At 51.9% G+C, this 23,602-nt stretch overlaps 1 protein-coding gene and 1 pseudogene across 1 annotated transcript in view; one reads left to right on the top strand and one right to left on the bottom strand.

The window, feature by feature from the left end:
* Window positions 1-1,396: 1,396 nt before the first annotated feature.
* On the bottom strand, window positions 1,397-1,763 carry LOC121159525 (annotated as a pseudogene).
* An 11,209-nt stretch (window positions 1,764-12,972) lies between these two features.
* GATA6 (GATA binding protein 6) overlaps window positions 12,973-23,602 on the top strand; it is a 29,693-nt gene continuing 19,063 nt past the window's right edge. Inside the window, exons 1-4 of the mRNA XM_040984791.1 lie at window positions 12,973-13,197; window positions 14,616-15,781; window positions 19,765-19,931; window positions 23,098-23,223. Of these exons, the coding sequence (XP_040840725.1) occupies window positions 14,653-15,781; window positions 19,765-19,931; window positions 23,098-23,223 (1,422 nt within the window). The 5' untranslated portion in view covers window positions 12,973-13,197; window positions 14,616-14,652. The remainder of the gene's footprint in view (window positions 13,198-14,615; window positions 15,782-19,764; window positions 19,932-23,097; window positions 23,224-23,602) is intronic.

Raw genomic sequence — 23,602 nt, forward strand, 5'->3', positions numbered from 1 at the left:
GAATCCCAGAACACCATCCTACAGAAACCACGGAGCTAAGTCTCTTCAGGCTTCTCAAAACCTTTTTGTCAACTTGTTATGCTCAGTTGAGTGTGTGTTTAGGGACACTTTATTTCTCATGTGTCATATATGCTCCTATTTGTGTATGAATTTTTGACGGCAAAGATAAATCATAGGGAGGAAAATAATAGTGATTTCAGTAAGTCAGAAGACGTTCATTTCTCATGTCACAGTCTGCTTCTCTTCTAACGCGCTGTCGTGTCCCTGTCTGAGACTGTACTTGATATTTTGTGCAATAGGCAGTCTCCATCTCATAGCCCAGTATAGCTGCTCCAGCGCCTGCCATCATGTCCAAATTCCAGCCAGTAATCTGAGGAAAGGAAAAAGGTAAAGCAGGGAGTGAATTTCTTTTTTTTGGGGGGGGGCGGTGAGGGAGAATCCAAGTCTCTCCAAAATTGTACCATAAAATTCAAAAATTCAAAATCAAAGAAAAGGGGGGGGGAAGGAAAAGCATATTCTTTAAACTTTGAAAAACATGGACTATTGGACTTCAATCTCATGTCCCACGTCGAGTCTCTCAGCTCCTTTTAATTACAAGGAAGTCAGAGAAATGTAGACTTCATCTGGGCAACAATGCCCATCATTAAAATTTCCATTGCTGTAAACTTTTGTTTTATAACTTTGTTAAGTGGCTAAAAGTGTTATACCACTCTACTTTTAATGATCTGTGATAACTTTAAAGGTTACTGTACTTGAGTGAAATACGCATTTCTCCAATCAGCTATTATCAACATTATCTATAGTCTCACGAAAGTCTCTTGCTTTTTACTGGTAAAACTTCTCATTTGGTGATATCTTAAGGCTTTTTAATATAAATTTAAAATGCTATTTCAAAAATAAAAGAATCAAGATGGCGGAATAGGGGAAGGACACGTTTAAATGGATGGAGAAACATTAGCCAGTGTGAAACAGAGAGGGCACATTCCAGGAAACAGGAGAGGACAGAACAACAGCAGAGGGGCACCTGGGAAACTGACAGACACAGGAAAGCAGCGGACACAAAGGTGTGGTGTTGCAGTGACTGATACCCCAGCGGCATTCAGCAAACTGTGGTCCGAACTCCAATGGCAGCCAGGTGAGAAGGGATATCATTTGTATGAGAACAGCTGAGTGGACAGCATGTGAATGAGAACACTTAGTGGGACATACAAATCAAAAGAGTTCCAAACAAGATTATAAAAACAATTGATGGGTTCCGTTGATAAGCTCAATACCTCCTCCTTTATCCTATATGACCCTTGGTCTAAAAAGTAAAGATGTTCTTTATGTGTGTGTGTATGTGTTTGTGTTGTGTGTGTTTACCGCGTGTTTATTGCATTGCCACTACCAGCAGGGCTCACGCCTTGACCACGTACTTGCGCAGCGGGTACAGCCGCTCCTTCCACTGCTGCTTCTTTGTCTTGAGGTTCTCCTCGTGCTTGTTGAGGCAGTGGCACATGGCACTAGTCTTCTTGGGCCGCAGGTCCAGGGGATTGTACTACTTGCCCTTGTAAAACTTTCTGAGGTTTTCTTTCTGGGTCTGGTTGATGACCATGAGCATCCTGGCGATGGACTTGTGGACAACACAGATCTTGGACAGCTTATACACTGTGCCGCTGGTGACCTTGGCAACACACAGCTCTGACAGCTCCATTTTGAGGTCATCCAGATGCTTCAGCAGCTCCTCCTTCCTGCCAGAGGTCCCGAGCCTTGATCTTAGTCATGACTGCCTTCGCGACCCCTCGAAGGGAAAGAGAAAGATGTTCATGTTCTTTTGACAGAGGGAAGGAATAGCACCCACCAAAACCATAGGCAAATGTGAAGAACATCCCAGTGAAATAACAGAAGACTAAATCAATGAACAGCACATTGCTAAAATGACAGGACCAAATTAGCATCCATTCATATTAATCCTGAAGGTAAATGGATTAAACACATCAATCAAATGTCACAGATTAGTAAGCTGGATTTAAAAACAAAACCCATCTATTTGTTGCCTATAGGAGACACATTTCACCAACAAAGATCAGCGCAAACTATATCTCATAAATTTTGATTTTTTTTTGTTAGTTTTATCTCTTCAAAACACTTTCTTCTGGTTAAATTCTTCAGTGACTCATAGATCATAGAGTAGCATCATTTTCTTCAAGAAGGTTCTTGATTTTCTTTTTCATTTCTTCAGTGACACATTAGTCATTTACTAGCATGTTATTTAACTTCATGTAACTGTGTAGTGGAGACTATCATATCTAGCAGCATGGTATTTAACTTCATGGTGTTGTTAATTTCTACTTTTCTTCCTGTTGTTGATTTTGTATTGCGGCTTTTCATTTAAGGGGATATACAGTAACTGGGCAATGGAGACTATCATATCCAGATGTGAGGATACAATGCAGTATGCATCTCTACTTCCAGATCAAAGATAGACTCCCAATGAAACTGTTTACTCTGTCTCGACAATGGGATGCTGGACTCTCTGCCATTGTCCATGCCGGCAATGATGGACATATGACTGTGTATGAAGATCTATACTATAGTGATGATACAGAGGAACTCAGTGAGGTAGGAGGGAATTGGGGAGGGGATAAGGGAAATCCTGGGGCCTATGGAACTGTACCACAAAATGATAATAATAATAATATTACAAACAAAAAATAACAAATACATAAAAAGAAAGAAAGAAGACAGAAAGGGAGGATGGAGGAGGGAGAATGTTCTTAGACTTGGACCCATAAATCAGACTGAATCTGTTAAAACTAACTGAAAATTAGAAAAAAAAATAATAATAAAGACTCTTTCTCTTTATGCAGAACAAGGGGGACAGGGAGAATCCCTTGTCTTAATATATGCAAATATAAGTGAGGAAAGAGCTGATGGTAAAAACTACGTTATGCAGCACATTGACTGTAACTTGTGTATGTTAGAAAACTAAAGGAGAGTCAATATGGGGAAAATCATAACTGTTGGAAATTATTGCCCATGAAAATGCAGTCTTAAATGAAAGATTAAAAACTATCGTGTAAATCAAGTAGGAAAAGACTGGAGTGTTCAAAATCTCTAGGCACTTGCGATTCTGCGGGGACACAGCCTGCACTGACCGCAACAAGGCCCTCTGACGTGCTGGGGTTAGCTCTGGGTGAGCGGTGATGCATTTGTGAGGCCTGCTGCGTGGAAAGTTAGTGATGATGCAGGAACCAAGGCACCAGCTCATGGGCTTGCTTCCAGTTTGCAAGGTGAGGATTTCAAGAAGGAGGCTTGGGTGCGGGAGGTGGGGGGGAGGGGCGGAGTGTGGTGTCACGTGGTCCTAGACAACACAGAGAAAAGGCTTGGGAAAGGTGAGACTACAGGTTCAAGAGTGAACCGAGGGTGTTAGGAGTCATTCCGCAAACAGAAAAATCAAACACACAAGCCAGCTTGGGTGCCATCACCAGGTTCTACCCTCCCAAAACTCATCTACCCCACTAGCCTATCAAAAGAAAGACCCTTAAAAAAAAAGGCCTTGTGCCCAAAATCTATCAACTTGTATTGAAAGGTTAAGCTTTAAACACGTGAATTCCAGATGACATGCATACTCTATAGCAGATACATATAATAGTACATATAATAGGCTCCTCTAAGCCTATTAGAATTGTTAGCTCATGTAAATCTTCCCAAAAATGCTACGAGGTGGCTACTGTTATTAGCACCTGCTGCACAGGTGAGGAATGTGGAATGTGACAAGTTGAGATATTAAAGTATTTGCTTGAGAACATACAATCAGAAAGACAGGTAGAGGGGATGAGAGAGAGAGAGAGAGAGAGAGAGAGAGAGAGAGAAAACACAGGTGGTAGAGCCGGGATTTGAACTCATGTCAACCTCCATGATGGCTGTCGCTGTGGCTGGTTCATGAAGTTGTCTCTTTTCCACTTTCCAAGGCTGTTTCACTGCTGCCCAGAGCATACTGAGGACTTGATAGAACGATACCATGGAAATGCAGCGGTGCCCTGCTTTCTGGTTCTATGCTGCGGTTTTTGGCACACGTCAGTCTTTAAAAATAGTGTAATATTCACTCTGTTTTTGTTGGGCAATTGTGTGCCTTTAATTTGTGGTAGTAAAACTGAGCCATCATCTGGCTCTGAAGCAGCCAGAAAACGTTATTCGATATCCATTAAATCAGATCTCAATCTTTAATACACCTTGGCCGAGGTGACTATTCTGCACAGGGAAAAGTGGCATTGTCACGTTCTCATGGGTGTCTCTTGACTGGACACATTACAAACCAGAACTAAAGCAAGAAAACCATCTGAAGAATATAGGCATCCCCTCTGCTGTCTTCCCTAACAGGATTGGACAATTTTCTTCTTATGGATCAGGATGCTTAGCTTCCTTTGGGATGTGGATGTTACAGGTGGACAAGAAGGAATCACACCCTAGACACATCACAGACTTAGAGCTGCACTCTTCTTAAAGGGATGGACTTTAAAGACACACACACCTTAGTCAGACAATTGTGATGGTTCAATATACACGTAAACAGTGGCGTGTAATTGCTTTTGAGCAGTGTTTTGTGGTTTCACAGACTGCGGATAGCTGCAGGCTCGGAAGAGATGATTTAGAGAGCATCTTCCATCAGAAGACATCTCACGGCTCTGAAAACTTGAGCCTATGTTAACCATCCAGCCTTTGGAGATGAATCACTCCTTTTGTTTAGCCCAGTGGTGTAGTATTTAGATTAACGTCTAAGTTTGTATTTCGGCTGACAGAAACCAAAGAGCCAGGTCAGACGTGTGCGCTCCTCTTCCTGGAGCCCTGACAGAAGACGTGAGGGGAGGAGGAGGACCCGAATCATTAGCTGTGATTAATGTTTGCACAAAGTAATATTTCTACCATTTTATGGATGGAGCAACTGAGGCAGCAAGAGGTTAAGTGTCTTGCTTTTGATCGTGAGGCTGTTGAGTAGATCTGGCAAAAATCCAGCCCTCGGGAGAGGGGTTGGCCATGACTTTGCTCCCCAGCCCCACCCATCCCGAGTTTTCCAAGGTTGGTTCTCTTTCTTGCCCGCAGGTAGGTTACAGACAGGAAGTTGGTGTGGAAACAAGGGGAAGGAAGCTCCCAGGATCTGCTGTTCACCAGGGCTGGGGTTCTCAGTCCCCACAGGGCCAAGCCCTTTGGGACCTGCTGGCTTTCTGCTGGTGCTCCCAGCTTCTGTCCATGCGGATTCAATCAGCCAGGCTGGGGTGGGGGGGCAGGAGGACTGGAAGTCTGGAAGGACTGCAAGTATTCGGGGTCTTGAACTTTATCAGGTCTGAATGTGTGATTGTGAAAGTAAAGAGCAGAGACATGACAGCACTCAGTAAATCAAACGTGGAGAAGATCAGAGCTGTCAGAGACCAGAGCAAAACAGGCTCTGGGCACAGACTCGGCCGAAAACCTGCAGGCAGGGGAAGACTTTTATGTTCCCTCCAGACTTTACCTTTGGAAAACAAATCTCCTGCCCTGTCATTTGGTCTAGCGAATGGTATCCTTTCGTATGTCCCACAGGCTTCTGTCTTTAACTTTTCATGATTGAGGTTCAGATCTTATTTTAGAAGGCAGGGTGTTGTTAAAAAAGAAGCAGCAGAAAGTGGGGAGAAAAAAAAATCCAAAATGAAAACCAGTTGGAAAATAAAGTGGCCTACATATTTCTGATATCTTTCTATCAAAAAAGTGCTTCATAGGTGGTTAAGCCACCACTTGTGGCATTGCCATCCCATATGAGAAGGCCAATGTGAGTCCTCGCTGCTCCACTTCTGATCCAGCTCCAGGCTTATGATCCTGGGAAGGCAACGGACTGTGGCCCACGCACTGCGGCCCTTGTGGGAGACCCAGATAGTTTCAGATTCCCAGCTTCAACCTGGCCAAGCCCTGACAGTCCCAGCCATTTGGAGAACAAATCAGCAGATGGCAGATTTCTCTCTCTCTGTTGTATGTGTGTCTCCTTCCCAATCACTCTGCCTCTTGAATTAAAAAAAAAAAAAAAATCCATAACTTCTCAGAAATTTTCTTTTCTTAAAAAAAGAATGTTACTAGAGTAAGTCACCTGCAAAAGATAGCAATATGACATTAGAAGGTTAAACAGCTAGAGAGAAAAGTTTGAAGTCAGCTGGCCCAGTGATTCTCCCCAATGCCCAGAGAGTGCCAGCCCTCAAGGTTGCTTGCTGTGTGGCTGACTGTTAACTCACTCCTCTCTCCTGCCAGAAGGACATTCTCAGAGCCCAGTTGCTGAGGACTGTGGTTCCTGGGCTGGGGCAGAGCAGAAACTTCAAGATTGCTATCCTTGGCATCAGCAGCTGGTAGGGTTGTTTTCCCTTCAAAGGAATCAAAAGCAAGGGAAGGACCCATGTTTGTGTCATCCTTCACTCCCTTTCCTAACACAAGGCAATAAATAAAGTCCTCCCTGCTTGGGGGACAGAGCAGGGTTGGGGTCTCTGGTGAGTGGAGAATCCCCAAGAGAGAGGGGACCCAGGGTGCTTTCCTGGGTAGTTAGCTGTGGATCCCAGGTGGAGCAAGCAGAAAATGGAAGTGCGGTGCAGTAATGTTAAGTCTATGATGATGTTAGCAATGCCGGTCCACACGTAGTGGGTCAGTTAGGCTTGACAGTGCACTTGGGAGAAATGTTTCAATCAACAATCCTCTGAGGGAGCTAATCAACTCCATTCAATGTTCAAAATTCACTTTGATTTTAAAGACATAAAGAGAGGGAACATTCATTTTCTGGTTTACTGTCCAAAGGCCAAAGCTAGGGTCCCCCACGTGGGTGGCAGAGACTCAAGGTGGCAGGAAGCTCAGGCAGACACTTAGAGGCTCATCCAGGTCCTCTGGTAAGAGTTGTGGGAGTTGCAAGTGGCAATGGAATCTGCAGACCAGGAAACTGGCACAGAGGGACGTCCTGGTCACACAGCTACACGAATTCAAATCCAAGCAGGCTGGCTTTTTTCTTTCCTTTTTTCTTCCTTCCTTTCTTTTTCTTTCTTCCTTCCTTCTCTTTTTTCTTCCTTCCTTTCTTTCCTTTTCTCTTTCTTTTCCTTCCTTCCTTCCTTTCCTCTCCTCCCTCCCTTCTTTCCTTCCTTTTCCTTCCTTCCTTCCTCTCTCTCTCTCTCTCTCTTTCTCTCTCTCTCTCTCTCTCTCTCTCTCTCTCTCGTTCTTTCTTTTCCAACTCATAGTGATGCCCGGAGGGTGATTTGATCTTGAGTGAACTTGGAGGGTCATCTGCTTAACCTGCTTTGCAGAGCTGCCAGCCTGCCAGGCTGCAGTCACTGGGAGATCAGGAGCTGACTCTTCCTTTATGTGCAGTGTGCCCTTTCGAGGCGTTGGGCTGTGGGCAGCAGACTTGCCAGTTTGCATGCTGGCAGACAACTCTTGGTCCTAACTCTGCCTATCTGCGACATAGCTCCAAGAAGAGGTGATTTTTTTTTTTTGTGGATGACAAATACAGTGCATATGTATTTTTTCTAATTTCTTGGGATAATTCCTTTCCCTTTAAATTGTCTCAAGGATGGGACTTTGAAATATTTTGTTTTCCCTTAACAGTTCCTGCCTCTTCTCTCCTAAGGGGGGAAAAATTGCCCAGGAAGGTCTGTGAGCTGAGGCAGCAGTGGCTGGAGTCTGACCCAGGAATGGGCACGGCCTGCCTACCTAGTGAGCCCAGAGAAATGGGGGTAGGGGGGCGGCTCGCTCCTGTCTCTGTTGCCTCTTGGGAATCCAAGATGATTCCTTTTCTTCTGCCATGCTGATTCTTCCCAGCCTCTGAGGCTGGATCAGGGGGAAGGCATAGATAAGGGTGATTGGGAGTCCACCTGATTTGGAGGAGCCCTGAAAAGAGGCATCTCTCGCTTCCCACCCAGGGAGAGGTGACAGACACAAGTTCCTGGGTTGTCTTTTGGACCGGAGCGTCCTGTCTCCACCATCTGCCAGGAGCGGAATGAGGAAGGCAGGAGGAGGTGGGAGACTTCCCCACCACGGCAGGGAAGGGGGGTGGGGGTGTCTCATCTGCACCCCACCCCCACCTCAAGCCTCTCATCCGGTTTCAAACTGGTGGAAGGGCGCATTCCAGTTACTGGGGTTGGGGGGGATGGGGCGCAAAGGAGAGAAAAACATCAAAGATATGCACGTCTGACCCCCCAAAGGCATTTAGTTCTGATCAGGAAACTGAGTATTCCCTGCTATTCCTTTTGGGAAAAGGGCTCATGCCAGGGGCAGGGCCCAGGCCCAGCTGGCAGCCCTCAATCTTGTGTAGCCATGCCAGTAGCAATTAATAAAGCTCACAAATAGCACGTTTCATAACCAGACCTGAATGATCGGGGCCCCTCCCTCCACCTGTATGCATTGAGCCCACTCACCCAGCCACCTACGGAAGGTATGCTCCTCTTGGGCGCCGGACCCCCAGGAGCCCAAGAGAGGAGGTTTGCTTTGGTCTTCTTGTTTGATAACAGAAAATCATCCAAATGGGATCCTGCAGTTTAATATTTTTGCAAAGTGCAGGGGAGGATAAAACTTTTGGGGTCCCCAGCTCCGACCCGGAGTTTCATAGCCTCAGTACATCCTGTCCTTGCTAGGCCCGGTGCCCACCAGGGAGCCTCCGCGTCCCCCACCCCGCCCCCACCGCAGCCCCTCGGAGCTCTGAGGCCGCCGCCCTCGTCGGGGATCCTTGGGTCTTGGGGCGCGACCAGGCCGCGGGCAGGGAGGCCGGCGCCGCTGTGGAATTTCTTTATCGGGCTCGGGGAGCCGCGAGCTTCTTCCCTCGCTGCTAGAAGCGATCCCAAAAAGACACGTTTCGATCTTTTGTCAGACATCTTGGCCCTTAATAGCTAAATGTATTTGGTTTAAAGCGGCCGGGGATAGGGGGTGGGGGGGAAGCCGGGAGGGGAAAAAAAAAATCTTTCGTCGGTCATTGGGTGGCCCAGATAACAAGCCTAAAGAGAGACGGGAGAAGAAAGTTGGAAAGGAAAAAAAAAAAAAGTTAATGGATGAGGGGAGGGTTGGAGGCGTCCGGCGTGGGGCTTTTACACCGACCCTGCCGGGCCTCCCCTTATCGCGGCCCTAACCTAGCCGCGGCGCACCGAGTACATTAAGGCCGGCCACAGCGCGCGCCGCAAGGCCACCGCGGTTGACCCCGCGCGCGCCGCCGCCCGCCCACCTCCGCGCCGGGCAGGCGGCCGCCGGCGACGCCAGGGCCCCCCGGACCCCCGGACGCCCGTCGCCGCGGGGCCCCGCGTGGGCGCTGCGCCTGCCCGGCCCGAGGGGCGCGCGGAGAGCAGCCGCGGGCGCTGGGGCGACCTTCGCGCTTCCGCCGCCACCTGACATGTCAGGAGGGTGTGTGTGTGTGTGTGTGTGTGTGTGTGTGTGTGTGTGTGTGTGTTTTTTTGGTTTCGCGAAAATTAAAAAAAAAATCTAGTTAGCAAGGAAAGCGAAGAGGGAAAGAAGGGAGGGAAGGGAAGGAAGAAGGAAGGAAAGGAGGGAGGAAGCAGAAGGACGGAAGGAAAGCACCTTCTGAACCCCGATCGCTGGTCGGAGCGGGGCTGACAGCAGCCGAGCGGGGGCCGCGCTCCCCGGACCCGGCCACGGGGTCCCCGGAGACGGAGGCTGGCGGCGCCCGGGGGTTCCCGTGACCTTGGGGGACGGCGTCCCCGGGATCAGAGAGGATCAGCGAGGAGGCCCCACAGATTTGGTTTTCCGGAAAATCTAACTTCCCAAGAGTTCTGCAGTCACAGATCTTTTTTTTTTTTTTATCCGCCCCCTCCCCCCAGCTTGGCTAGGCGGGGGGTGCCGGAGCCCCGCGACCCCGGAAGCGGCGGGTGTCGGGGTCCCCCGCCCCAGGCCCCTCGTCCGGGCCAGAGCCCCCGCCCCCTGCCCCATTGGCTGCCGAGCGCCGGGGCCGGATTCGAATCGCGCGAGTCGCGGGGCTCGGGCACAGGCCGCGCCCCGGGGCCGCTCCTCCGCGCCGGGGCCGAGCGCGGCTCGTTCCCCAGGGGCGGCTCCGTGGGCCTAAACGGTCCCCAGAGAAACGGTTTCGTTTCAAACTAGCAAATTTCCAAAGAGGAGACGAGATGAAAATGAACAGGAAAGGAAATCAAACAAAATTTCAAAGAAAGAAAACAAATAAGGCAAAGTTTTCTGAACAGACGGACCTGGGGCACTATGGCGTCTGCTCCTGATTTGGGGGGGGTCACCTCGGTTTGGGGGTGCGCCTCCAGTTCCGCCGGCCTCCACAGCAGCGGGGGCTCGGCTCAGAGGAGGCTCAGCGGCCGCCTAGGGTCCGTGGGGGCGGCTACGAGAACGGCCCTGTGCCCCCGGGCTGGGGTCCCCAGCGCCAAAGCCGACCTGTGGGGGGAACGCTGCCATTGGAGGGACCAGGCAGCCCATTTTCTGTCCCCATCAGCTTTACGGGTTAACTCGTTTTGTTATTTTTAAATTAGCTGACGTGACAAACGTTTCATTATCCATCCCTCGTCGGGTTAGGAAACCAATGTAACAAAAACATTTTGTAAAGGAGCTGCAACCGATTCTCCCCTTCCTTTGGGGGCACTGTTTGTTTTTAAGATTCGGGATCTGCAAGGTAAAACGCCGGGTCTCTTAATGTGGAGCACTCAGTGCCCGGAGCCGAGTCGGTCAATGTCCAGCCGGCCGCTCACCTCTGCCGGCTGCGCCCTCGGTACACGGCTGCGGGGCAGCGGGCAGCTGGCAGTATTGTTCTAGGATCAACTTGTAAATATGAAGAAACACGCAGGACACCAATGGGCTGTCTCCGGGACTCCCTCTGCGCCTGGTGCAGGTCGGAGGCCGTTTCAAAGCCTGCTCGCACGCTCAGCATTCACTTTTAGCAAATACGACAAGAACTTTACTTTTTTTCCTTTTGGCTTTTTAATAGCAAACCTGAGAGCCATTATTTCAAAAACATTAAGAACGCAAATATCCACTACAGGTCTGAAACTGCTTACAAACGGGACTGCTTGCAGCACCGTGTCCGGCTTCCACGTTCGGCCGGAATTCACCAGGAAGCCCCAGCGGGAGTGGGAGCTGGCTGCCTTGGCCCGGCTGGACTGGCTCTGGGCTGGTGCTTGCTGGGGATCAACCGAAGGGACTCCGGTTCAAGTGGGAAGCCCGGATCGGAGGAGCTCGCTCCGGCCGCCTGGCTCTCTCCGGTCCACTTCTCCACCTTGTGTCTTTGGGAAACTCGGCCACTCGGAACGTGGGGGCCGCCGCGGTGACCGGGGAAGGCAAAGGCGAAATGTCATAAAAGGGACTGCATGAGCCGAAGAGCAGTTTTACAGACCTTCTCAGCAACAAGTTAAAAATCCTGGGATGGTTAGCCGCAATTTACGGCGAGGAACGAAGAAGGCAGAATTTACCACTTCCACGACGTTTTCTGCTCACCAGGGCCGGCCCCTTCTCCTGGGGGCACCCATGGATTCGCGACGGTGCCCCACTGGGCTTGGAGTTCCCTCCAAACGAGTTTTACACTGCACCTACCTACCTACCTACCTACCCACCCATGCCTGTTCATCCCAGCGAGGCTCCTGTCCCATTCCCCAGCTGAAACACACACACTCTCTCACACACATAATTAAAAAAACAAAACAAAACAAAACAAAACAAAAAAACCAAAAAAACAAAAACCAGAACCCAAACACTTTCAGGGAAGACTGACCTTTAGAAAATCATTGACTTCGATTTACCTGGGGAGAAAAAAAAAGTGTAAAAAATTATGTCCCACAAAACCACTCCTCCCGCCCGAGTTAATTCCTCTCTGGGAAGGCTCGTGGGTCACGCCTGCGGAAGAAGCCCTTTTTGAACGCCGAGGAGAGAGAAACCGAGATCACGACCCCCGCGGACACCGGCCTGACATTTGGGCTCTGATAACCCCGCGGCGTTCACTTCCAGGGCCTCGGATCGCGACGGACGGCGAGTGTCAGTCTGCACACAGCTGTGACAGCCCTGCGCGGGGCGCGAAGGAGGGGTGTGTAAGGAAGCGAGCGTGGGGGTGGGGAAGTCGGGGGATTGGAGCAGGGTGGGGGAGACGGTGACCTCCTGGCCCTGTCTCCATTGACCTATGTGCGACCTACCTGAAGTGCGGGGGTAGAGGGTGGTGAGAGGGCAACTACCAAAATTGGAGGGCGTCCCCAGGCGCGCCTGGTGCGGAAGCCCCTTCCCAACTTGCACCCCGCACGGGCTAACATTTTCGCACCCCACGACCCCAGAGGTTAGCTAGGGAATGTCCTGAACTTCTCGAAACGTCCCAGGAATTTGGTCTATATTCTAAGAGCAGACGAGAGCTAGCCAGCAGGGCACCCAGGGCACCCACTCTCAGTCGACAAGAACCCTGATCCTCAAGGGTTCCACCTCCGGAGCCCCTAGGATCGCTGGGTTTGTGGGTCACACACCACCGCGGGGAGCACGCCTTATTTGCCCTGGCGGGAACAGCGGGGAGGGCCATGCGAGCAAAACCCTGTACCTCCCTCATTTGTGCCCGCGCCCTAAGGGGCGCAGGACTGTGCGTGGCCATCTCGCTGGGAGCCAAGGCTCCCTCCCCTGCCCAGCGTGTGTGAGCGTGAGTGTGTAACTGGGGGCGCCGCGGGTGCCCCGCCGCTGGACTGGCGTGCGTCGCCAGACGGGTCAGGCGTGCAGTCACCTCCGCCCCTCCCCCACGACGTGCCTGGGTCGGGTGTCCCCGGGGCGGACAGGCCCTCACTGCGCGCACCGTGCTCGCGGTTCTCAAGCCCACGCCCGCAGGCTGCGCGGAGCTCATTGTCTGCCCGGGCGGCGCGCTCCCCTCCCCCCCCCGCCGTCCCTCCCCACCCTCTTTTCTCTCCTCCCCTCGATCCCTCCTCCTCCTTCTTCTCCTCCTCCTCCCCTTCCCTCCTCCTCTTCACCTCCAGCGCCCAGCTGCTCGCAGAGCGCAGTTCCGACCCACAGCCTGGCACCCTTCGGCGAGCGCTGTTTGTTTAGGGCTCGGCGAGTCCAATCAGGAGCGCAGGCTGCAGTTTTCCGGCAGAGCAGTAAGAGGCGCCTCCTCTCTCCTTTTTATTCTCCGGCCGCGCGGCGCAGACCCCGGACTCGCGTTCGCCCGCCCGCCCGCACCCTCCGCCTCTCTTCGCGTCTGGGATCTCCGCGGCGCCTCTCCATGCGCTGCGCCCGCCCCAGGTTCGACCGCTTTCCCCTCGCTCGCTCTCTCCGCTTCCTTCCCTCCCGCCCCCTCCAGCCGCGGGCCCCTGGACCTCCGGCTCTGCTGCCCTCTCTGGGCCGCGGCCGGCTCCGCGGGGTCCTCCCTCCTCCCCTGCGGGCGGGCTGTAGCCGCTCTCCCGTCCCCGCATCGCGGCGCACCGCCTTGTGCTGTCTTTTCCCTCTCCCCGAAGTGCTTATCTGAACGCAGCCTTATCTCCGAGTTATCTCGGTTCGAAGGGGCGGGGGCCAGTAGTCCGCAGGCAGAGAGAAACTTCACGCTCGCTACTTGCCTGGAGTGTGTGCGCGTGTGTGTGTGCGTGTGTGTGTACGTGTGTATGCACTTAATCCACCAGTGTGGTTTTCTCTGATGAGTCTGGATAATTTGGGAAAAGCCTCCCGGAGGAGGGGCTGCCCGGCCGCTTCTCGCCTCCCTCCCCCGCCCCCGTCGAGCCTCCCTGTCATTCTTCCCTTAAGGGTGGCCTGGGTTCCAGGGCGGTCTCACGCCCCCTCTTGGGTTTTCCCCCTCCTTGACTCTGTGCTCTGCTCCTCCCTACTACGTCCGATTCCGGCACGGCCTGGCTCTTCCGAGGCCACGGGAGAACCGCGCGGGTGGGCCGGGGTGGCCCAGCCAGCGTGAGCGCGCTGCTGGCCCGCAGACGCGCGCGGGCCCTGTCGGAGGTGAGCGGCTCTGCCGGGCAGCCGAGGCGCTGGGCGAAGTGTGCCGGGCTGCAGCCGCGCAGGCTCCCGCACTGCCTCTCTGCCGGGCACCCAAGGCTGGGGGGCTGCGGCCTGGCGCCTCACGCCCCCTGAATTGACTTGCGGTTTCTGGGGGCTCCCGCTGGGTCTGATTGACGCTAGTCTGGGGAGCGGTTTAAGAACCGGTTTGAGTTTACGCGGCGGTTTCGTTTTCGGGGGGGGGGCGGGTTGGTTGCCTCGCGCTTTGGATATTGGTCTGAAAAACCGTCCCACCGAGGTAGGCAGGGAGGTGGCACGCGCCATTGGCGACCCTCACGGCCACTAAGTTTCTTTTGTGTGTCACCCGCCTGGCCCGGAGGGAGCACTTAAGTGTGGGAGGGAAACCTCAGCCAGCCTTAGGCGGTGGTCCCCGGGCTGTGGCGCTCGAGCGGTGGGAAGGAAGGGGAGAGGTGGAAGTGATGCTGCTCAGAGGTGGGTGGGGGCCCAGGAGTTCCCGGGAGGTGGTGCGACTCTCTCAGTCCTTCGAGGACCCGGTGGTGGCTGTGCAGGCTCTGCTTCCTTCTCCAGCCCCAGCGCCCGCCCGCGCCCTAGGCAGGAATGGGATCTTAAGAGTCTCTGATGAGCTTCAAAAGGGAGTGGAGGTGAGCTGGCGTGCGTTTTTGCTAAAGTCTCTTTCCTTCTTTCCTGATCCCCAGCGCCAGGAACTAGAAGTCAGCTGAGAGCGGCGCCGGACCGTGGATGGCCTTGACTGACGGCGGCTGGTGCCTGCCAAAGCGCTTCGGGGCCGCGGCTGCGGACGCCGGCGACTCCGAGGCCTTTCCAGGGCGGGAGCCCTCCACCCCGCCTTCTCCCATCTCCTCCTCATCTTCCTCCTGCTGCTCCCGGGGTGGGGAGCGCGGCGCCAGCGGCGCCAGCAACTGCCGGACACCTCAGCTTGACACGGAGGCGGCGGCGGGACCCCCGGCCCGCTCCCTGTTGCTCAGCCCCTACGCCTCGCATCCCTTCGGGGCTCCTCACGGACCTGCGGCGCCTGCTGGGGTCGCCGGCCCCGGGAGTGCCCTGTCTAGCTGGGAGGACCTGTTGCTGTTTACTGACCTCGACCAGGCCGCCACTGCCAGCAAGCTGCTGTGGTCCAGCCGCGGCGCCAAGCTGAGCCCCTTTGCTCCCGAGCAGCCAGAGGAGATGTACCAGACGCTCGCCGCGCTCTCCAGCCAGGGGCCTGCCGCTTACGACGGCGCGCCCGGAGGCTTCGTGCACTCTGCAGCTGCAGCGGCGGCGGCAGCTGCAGCGGCCAGCTCTCCGGTCTACGTGCCCACGACACGCGTGGGCTCCATGCTGCCTGGCCTGCCGTACCTGCAGGGGGCCGCCAGCGGGCCTGCCAACCACGCGGGAGGCGCGGGCGCGCACCCAGGCTGGCCCCAGGCCTCTGCCGACAGCCCCCCGTACGGCAGCGGAGGCGGCGCGGCCGGCAATGGGGCCGCCGGGCCTGGCGGCTCGGGCTCGGCCGCAGCGCACGCCTCGGCGCGCTTCCCCTACTCGCCCAGCCCGCCGATGGCCAACGGCGCGGCGCGGGAACCGGGAGGTTACGCGACGGCCGGCAGCGGCGGCGCTGGCGGCGTAGGCGGTGGAGGCGGCAGCCTGGCAGCCATGGGCAGCCGCGAACACCAGTACAGCTCGTTGTCGGCGGCGCGGCCGCTGAACGGGACGTACCACCACCATCACCACCACCATCCGAACCCTTACTCGCCTTACATGGGCGCGCCGCTGACGCCCGCCTGGCCTGCAGGGCCCTTCGAGACCCCGGTGCTGCACAGCTTACAGAGCCGCGCTGGAGCTCCTCTCCCAGTACCCCGCGGCCCCAGCGCAGGTAAGGGCGTGTCGCAGAATTCGGGATGCAGGGTGGGAACAGTCGCGGGGCGTGGGCTGCTCTGTCCCCGAGCCGCTGAGGGAGCTCACGGCGTGGCCCGAGTGTGCCGGCGCTGGTGGGGATCTGCGTGGCTGATTTCTCTCCAAAGAGACCAGGTGAACGTTCCTACCGCTGTGTCTTAGAGATTTTGGAATGTCAGGGAAGAGCGCGGCAAGGGTGGGCAGACCCTGCTTAGGGAGCAGAGGCCCAGGGCTGCTTGGCGGGGTGAGTTTGTTTCCGTCTCTGCCGAGTGGACACTTGGACACGTGCAGCTCTGGGGGTAGCTTTCCCCAGGTGAGGAGTCCAGGTGATGGGAGAGGGGAGTGTCTTTGGAGACTGGATTCTTAGGGACCCCATTGTCTTGGCATCTGCCCAAATGAGGGGGACAGGAGTAGATCAGAAGACACCTGGCTCGGGCAGCTCACAAGCTTAATCCTAGGAACAGACGCTGGGGATAAAAGTGGGTAGACCTGTAGGCTTGGCAGCAGCTGGGCTGCTGTGGCTGCTGTGGCTCCTGGAGGCGGCTAGAGAGGTCAGGCTTAGGACCCAAGGTCCCGAGGAGCTGACACACCTGTTTTCCCTTCAGAGTTTCAGCTCACCAAATGTTCAATTTCCAGTTCCCATGTCTGGGGACAATTTAGGAGTAAAGTGGGAAAACAGCTTTAAAATACCTGGAAGTACCTCATTTAAAGAGTGTTTTTGTTCTGCTCCTGGTTGGGGGGGGGAGGGTGTGGCTGTGTTGCTGGGTTGCTTGCTGGCGGCTGGCAGGCAGCAGTGTTGGGTCCTGTGGTGTGTTCCACGGTCTCACTTAACCTCTCCTAAGGAAAACCGAAGGTTGTAGTCTCTGACCGAGCTGTGAGGAGGCCCAGGAGGGAGCAGGGAGACAGTGGTGTGTGTACCCCGAGGCTAGGCTTCTTGGGAGAGTCTCAGTATAAGCCTTTTCAAGGAGCCATTAATCAGATAAGGTGGGGGCTTTGCTACCCTTTGGAAAGACAGTCTTGGAGATGGTGGGGGCAGGAACACGTGGCTAGGCCTACTAAGTAACTTGGGGAGGGGCTGCTTCCAAGGACCCTAGACTTTGTTCTCCAACCTGCTTCTTCTCTTAAAAAGCCAGCCCTAAAGAAGGCTCTTTACCATCTGTGTGCAAATTAACAGAAAGCTGAATTGAGTGTGTGGCCACGAGGAGTCGGGGCAGGGGTTACTGTGGATGTGCCTGGTTGTGGTGGGTGGGACTTGGGAGAGGAGCAGAGTCCTTTCCCTTCCTGCAACAAGGCCCAGGCTTGGCTGGTGGCAGCCTTGGGCCCAGAGATGAGCAGTCTTCAAAGGCTGGGATGTAAAGCCGCTTTGGTCGTCCAGGGCGTCCGGCAGGGCACTCTGGGAGGTTTGTGAGTTAGGATGGGTCTTGAGACACCCTCACTTGAATCCTTTTCTCCAGGTCCTCATAGCACTGTTCCACGTGAGAACCAGTCCAAAAGACCCCCCCCCCCCCGCCAGCGTGCTTAGCTATTGACAGTATGGAGGAAGCTGCAGTTTCTGTGCTATGAACATAGCTCCTCCTATGACTGCAAAGTTGGGGAATCTTCTGTACATGCAAGATGCTTTTTTCCTTGATGTAGGAATTGGAAAAAGCGTGCACATGCTATGTTAGTGTTACTATTAACAACAATAGTTTATGCATAGTCTGCTGGCAGCAGTGGGACAAAGCTAGGGCTCGCAGTGGTAGGGGGGCAGCTGACGCTTTCTTTGCTTGGCCTCATGCATGTGCTGGTGCCAGCTTCCTAGCTGGGTTCCCTGCTTCACTTGAATTTTATGTTTTTGGAGGCTGATTCTTGAATTGATTTGGGCAAACACCAGGGCTAACGACCTGATTATCACCAGGGCTGATAAACCCGACCACAGAGCTTCATCAGCTCGCACAGTGTAGAATTTTTTGGGGGATCCACCTCCCATACCTCTTCCTGATGTGGTGAGCTCAGGCTTCTCAGAACCCCAGACCCATGGGTGTGCTCTGGGTCCCTGGGTCCCTGGGTCCCTGGGACCACATACCAGGACAATGGCCTTCTCGCCTGGGAATCGGTCACTCCTCGGCACGGCACCCAGAGCAGCCGTGCTAGTAGACAGAACGGAAGTAACAGAAGCCCGTGAGAAAGCTGTCTGCACAACCAGACTTCACAATTTTTAGAAAAGTACCCCCCTCGTTTTCTCATTTTAGTCCGTGGTAGGGTGGAAGCGGAATGTGGGGTGTTGGAGAGGTAGGGAGAGAATGAAAGATGGAGCCTGACTTGAATGAAAAACAAACACATCCTGGATTGAACGTATTATTTTTCACAGATAATTTCTAAATTAAATGTGGTCTTTGGGTTTTTGGAGGACTGCAGAGCTGTGGGGAGCTCACAGTGCCTTCTGCGGAGCATCAATACTGTTCCGGCCAGAGGGAAGAGGGCCCTGACCTGGGCTGGGGTTTTCAGCAAATGCCCCCACTCCTCTGTGCACAGGGGGCTCTGATAGGTAACATTTTAAAGTCAACAACAAAGACAAATACCTTGTTTAACTTCAGTGTCCTTGAAGTCCTGAGCATTTTACTGATTGCCGCAGTCAATAGTGGCTTTTAGGGCGGAGAAGAATAAATCTTTGTGAGATGTGTTGTAAGTTGCAGAATCCTCATGACAACTTTGAACTCGGATTGTGTAGGATGCTAACTTTTTTTTTTTAATGTAAGAAATAAGAAAAACGAGCAGGGAGGAGACTTGTTTTGTAAAATATTCCCAAAATGGAAATGAAAAAACTTTTTAATGCTGAAGTCGTATTCAAATAGCTTTTCTTAAAGCAATTGCTGGTAGATCCAAGCCATAAATTGCAGGGGAATGAGCACGAATAGAAAGGTTAGCTAGCATAAATTATCTTCCAATAAAATCTTAGAGCGTAGTGTGCATTTATTTCAAAAGTGATTCAGAGGTGTTCCTGTGGGAATGCCAGATCAGAACATTCAATCCTGCTGCAACAGAAAACACCCTGCCCTAACTTGGACCAAGGATCTCTCCCTCGATTTACAGACCAGATTATTTATTCTCATATTTAACCTTGAGGGGGGAAGTAGTAAATGTTACAACCGTTTACTCTTAATTAAGACTTGTTTTCATTAGCAGGTTTAGGTTACCTGTGAATGCTGAAAACTAACCAAATAATAACAGGACAAAAGCAAATACGCTTTCCATCGATGGTAATTTAGGGTAAGAAAACAGGAAGGTTTTGGTATTTTTCTCGTAAGCAAAGTATGCAGCAAAATCATTTGTGAAAAAAAAAATGGCTGATAGACACCATGAGACCCACTTGGAAGGCAGGCTCTTTCATGTTTGATCCGGTGGTGAAATAGAAAACTTAGTCCTTCCTAATGTTGGGTTTCCTTCTACCCAGGAGACCCGAATTATTCTCTCACTCGTAATTACGCGACGCAAATGGCCAGGAGCCGTGTTTCTAGTCCATTTGCTTGTGTCCTGTCCGAGCAGAGGCGAGTGAGGGTGGCAGATCTAGAGACAACTTTTCCGGCACGACCCGAGGGAAAAGCCGGAGATGGCGGCCTCACTGTGTCCGTGCTGTGTGCAGGAGCAGGGGGACCCCGCGGTGCGTTCTGCGTGGCTCGTCCCGGGTTGGCCAGATTTCAGTTTTGGAAAGCTTGGACACAGGCGATCCAAGGTTCAGACTCGGCTCCTCTGCTTCCAGCATCGTCTCCGGCTTTCCCCGCAGGCTTTCCTGGAGAAGGATGTGCGGGCGCGGGGTGCAGAAAGCCAGGGACAAATGGGCAGCTGTGTCAGGCGCCCCGCGGTGGAACCCCCGATTCTAGCCTAGCCTGAGAGGACTTTAAAGCCGGCGCACCGGGCTGCGGGGTTCCTCCCTGCGCCCGGCGCCGCCTCACCGGCCACTTTCGTCTCCATTCTCCACCGCAGACCTGCTGGAGGACCTGCCCGAGAGCCGCGAGTGCGTGAACTGCGGCTCCATCCAGACGCCGCTGTGGCGGCGGGACGGCACCGGCCACTACCTGTGCAACGCCTGCGGCCTCTACAGCAAGATGAACGGCCTGAGCCGGCCCCTCATCAAGCCGCAAAAGCGCGTGGTGAGTGTGTGAGCCGCCCCTCGTCGGGCGAGCTCCTGGCGCCCCCCGCGGGCAGGTGCGGCTGCTGGCGCCGCTAGTCACTATCCTGCCCCCGTGGCCAGAGCCTGGTGGCGCCTGGCGTAGGGAAGGGGCGGTTTTAGGGGAAGCCGAGGGACGCTCACCGCACACAGCAAAGAAGCTGCGGGGTGCAGACATACATTCACCGACCAGGAAGGACACACAAGTTGGAGCCGGAGGTGGCCTCCGGGGAGTGAGGCTGGGGGCCAGAGGGAGGCAGGAGAGCTTTTTCACCGTTTCTTGCCGAATTTGGCCCACACTGGTCCTTCTGAGCCCCTCCGCCTCCCATCCTCTCGCGGAGGAGCTTAGCCCCCCAAGTCACTGGCCTAAGTCATTGTCCTTGAGTCTGGATCTCTAATCTTGAATCCTTGGGAAATTCGGCTCTTCAAAGAGAACTGTCTAGAAGTTGGAAAAACGTGTGGTCCAGATTGGAGGTTTTCATTCATTGAAACAGACTTCACCGGTTTCGAAGTGCAAATTTTGGTTTTCTTGTAGGATTAGCCTGGCATTGTCATTGTTATGTGTGTTTGTTAGCAGGACTAGCAAATGGAGAAAAGTAGACGAGCTCAGCAAAGCTGTGGCAAGGTTAACATTTGTTTAGTCAGGTACTCACAGTTTAATACTTTTTAAAGTAAGTTATTTTACAGTCGGATGCCAGACGTCTTAAGTATCCAGGTAATTTATTTAATTGTTATACTCTAATTAGCAGGAACAAATGCTGCCCATGTTGTTTGCGTTAAATAGATTAGAGTGAAATTGCATCACAATGTAAGTCTGACACCTTAAAGAGAAGCAATTAGTTTTATGGCTGTTTTTGTTTTTAATGCATTTAAAATAAAGTGGCCCAAGCTAATGAGCCTATGTGCCTTCACCTTGCTGCAGCTTCCCATAGTCTCACATCCTCTGAATTTCAGTACTTGGCTCCCTAATTTTCATATAGCCTCGGATTAAAAAAAAAAAAAAAAGGTAGCAGCAGCATTGGGAAATATTGCAAGAAAGCCCACGTTTTTGTGTATCAGACAGTGACACCTATTCTAATTATTTTGGAGATGTACTTGAATTAGCCGAGCCCTTTCTGGAGACAGGAAAAATCCGAAGTGGTAGCAGCTGTTTAACTCTAGTCGCATTAGATATTCTAGTCGCATCCATATTTTGATAGTGCTATTTGTTTCGTTCACTTACCAGTGAAAAATAACTGCTAGCAGAGGAAAAACAGCTTTTTAACATTTCTGAATGGGGTGGTTTTCCTTCTGTATGGCAGGTGTCTTGGCAGTGACCAAGGTCAGCCAGTATGCTTTGTAAATGGGTTATAAATGATACCAATTGCAGGGTGTGTCACGATCAATTAGTTCTCCTTGTGGGCTTCTTATTTATGGTTTTGATGGGTCTGGCTTAGTTCACAGAAACAGAATGTTGAACCCAAGTTTGTTTAGCCAGCAGTTCAGAACCAATCACTGTGAATTTGAACTTGTAATACATTGCAAAACAGGAGATTTATGGTGTAACTAGAATTCCTTGTCAGTGAGGAATATAACTGAGATCTCTTGTTACAAGGAACTTTTATAACCCATTCACCTTCTTTTCACATGTTTATGGGGACTGGCTTCACTTATGATGTGCAGTTGACAGTCATAAAGTTCTTGGTAATAATGGCAGATTCTGATAACAGGTTTGCTTCACATTGGCTCCAAATTCCACTGGAAACTGTCATAAATGGCCTGTTTGTAAAATGAGCCTTCCCGTCTGTCCTTTGCTGATTTCCAATTACAAAGAGAAGGGAACACGTAGAATACAATTTTCTTTTGAGAGAGAGTGAGAGGAAGACCTGCTGTGTAAGCAGTTGTTAATGTATTTTCATCCATTTAGCAAAACAGTGTCCCCAAGGAGAACTGATGCAGTACTGAGAATGTCCCAGTGCTAAAAGGCTTACAGTGGCTCTTGGTGGCTGGTCTGTAATGAATGATGCTGAGGTGGTATGGCAGGATGCAAACGGTAAATACGGAATTCAATTACATCTGTGAATTTGGCAAAAGAGATAAGGAAATCCTGCCTCTGACCAGTGAATTTTTCTCAATTTATATGTTCAGTTCAGCTTGCTTAATTTTTTTCCTAGTCTAGCTAATGTTCAAATCAACTTGCAGCTTGCTTTGGTCCCTGAATTTTCCCCATGGGGTCTTTATAATAAAAACTATGCAATATGCAAGAGTATATAATATAGTAATTTTAAAAACTGAATTTGATAATTTTAAAACAAATTATTTGTCACTAGCTTACATTCTTCGTGATTCACATGTAATAGAGGAAGTAGATTTTCTGTCTGGATGTTGAGGGCATGAAGGGAAGGTGAGATTGTGAGTGGCAGGGGCTGACTGTTGGCCCAGGCACGTGCAGTGTGAAGAAAAGTTGAGGAAAGAGACCGCCCTGGTATCACTGAAAGGCAACGATAATATTGCACTAATCCTGTGACAGTTGCTATTGTGTCGTTTGTCAGGTAGCAGACAATCATGATTATTGTAGAAGATGTTAAAATATTTTTTATTTATGTTTTTCATTTTTCCCAATGTACACAGAATTTCTGCAGGTATTTGATCACATTTCATGGCTCCTCTGTCAGAGCTGTGAAGCAGCAGAGCCAGGCTGCGTGCAGTCCACCAGTGGGAATTTGGGGTGGCAGGAGGGACTCCCATCAGGCCTGCTTGCACGATTACTTCTGGTGTCTGAGCGTAACTCTAGAGACAATGTTTAGGATCTCTCCCGATTTCCTTTAGAAAATGGCAGTAATTTGGAAAACCAAGTTCTGGCTGAAATGTGGGATGTGTCCCAGTTATCCCACAACCCCTAGATGCCGGTCAAATGTGTGGGGTTGAGCATACTATGGAAATCCGTCACTTCTTACCAAGAACATCAATCTAATTCTCCCCTCACCCCCCACAATTTTCTTCTCCCAATGAGATCATTTCACTTACAGCAAGCCAGGTAACCACTTGCCGATGGCAGAGATGTTTCATTTTTTAATAAGCCAGGCATCTGCTTCCTGGTGAGAGACATGATGTCCTAGCATATGCCTGTAGCAGATGATAAACATCATTGTTTGTGCTGGTTTTTCTAGCCTTCGTCGCGGCGGCTTGGATTGTCCTGTGCCAACTGTCACACTACCACCACCACCTTATGGCGCCGGAATGCTGAAGGTGAACCCGTGTGCAATGCTTGTGGACTCTACATGAAACTCCATGGGGTGCGCCACATGCTCTGCTCCTACGTAATACAGTGGGGGTTGTCTGGTTTGTACATGTTTCAGTTTTAATCCCAATCAGCAAAAGAAAGAGAGAAGAGCAGAATCTGGGTGTAAGTAATGCTGTGCTGAGCCCAAGATGGAGCTCGTTAGGATGAACTGTGAAGTACCCGAAGAAATAACAAATGCTGCCAGCCCAGTCATCACACACAGGTCCACTAGGCGCTCTCTGCCAGATTTAGCATAGTGAAAATGTGGGACATGTGCGTTTTTGAATTGCTAATGCGGCAGCAAGTTTTTTAAAAACACTGTACTGGTAAAGAAACCAACCAGAAATGCACAGTAACCAGTTAACTTCTGTATCTTTACACATTTGTGTGCT

Source organism: Ochotona curzoniae, unplaced genomic scaffold (assembly GCF_017591425.1).
Source record: "Ochotona curzoniae isolate NIBS_2020 unplaced genomic scaffold, NIBS_Ocur_1.0 contig_43, whole genome shotgun sequence".
Lineage (NCBI taxonomy): Eukaryota > Metazoa > Chordata > Mammalia > Lagomorpha > Ochotonidae > Ochotona > Ochotona curzoniae.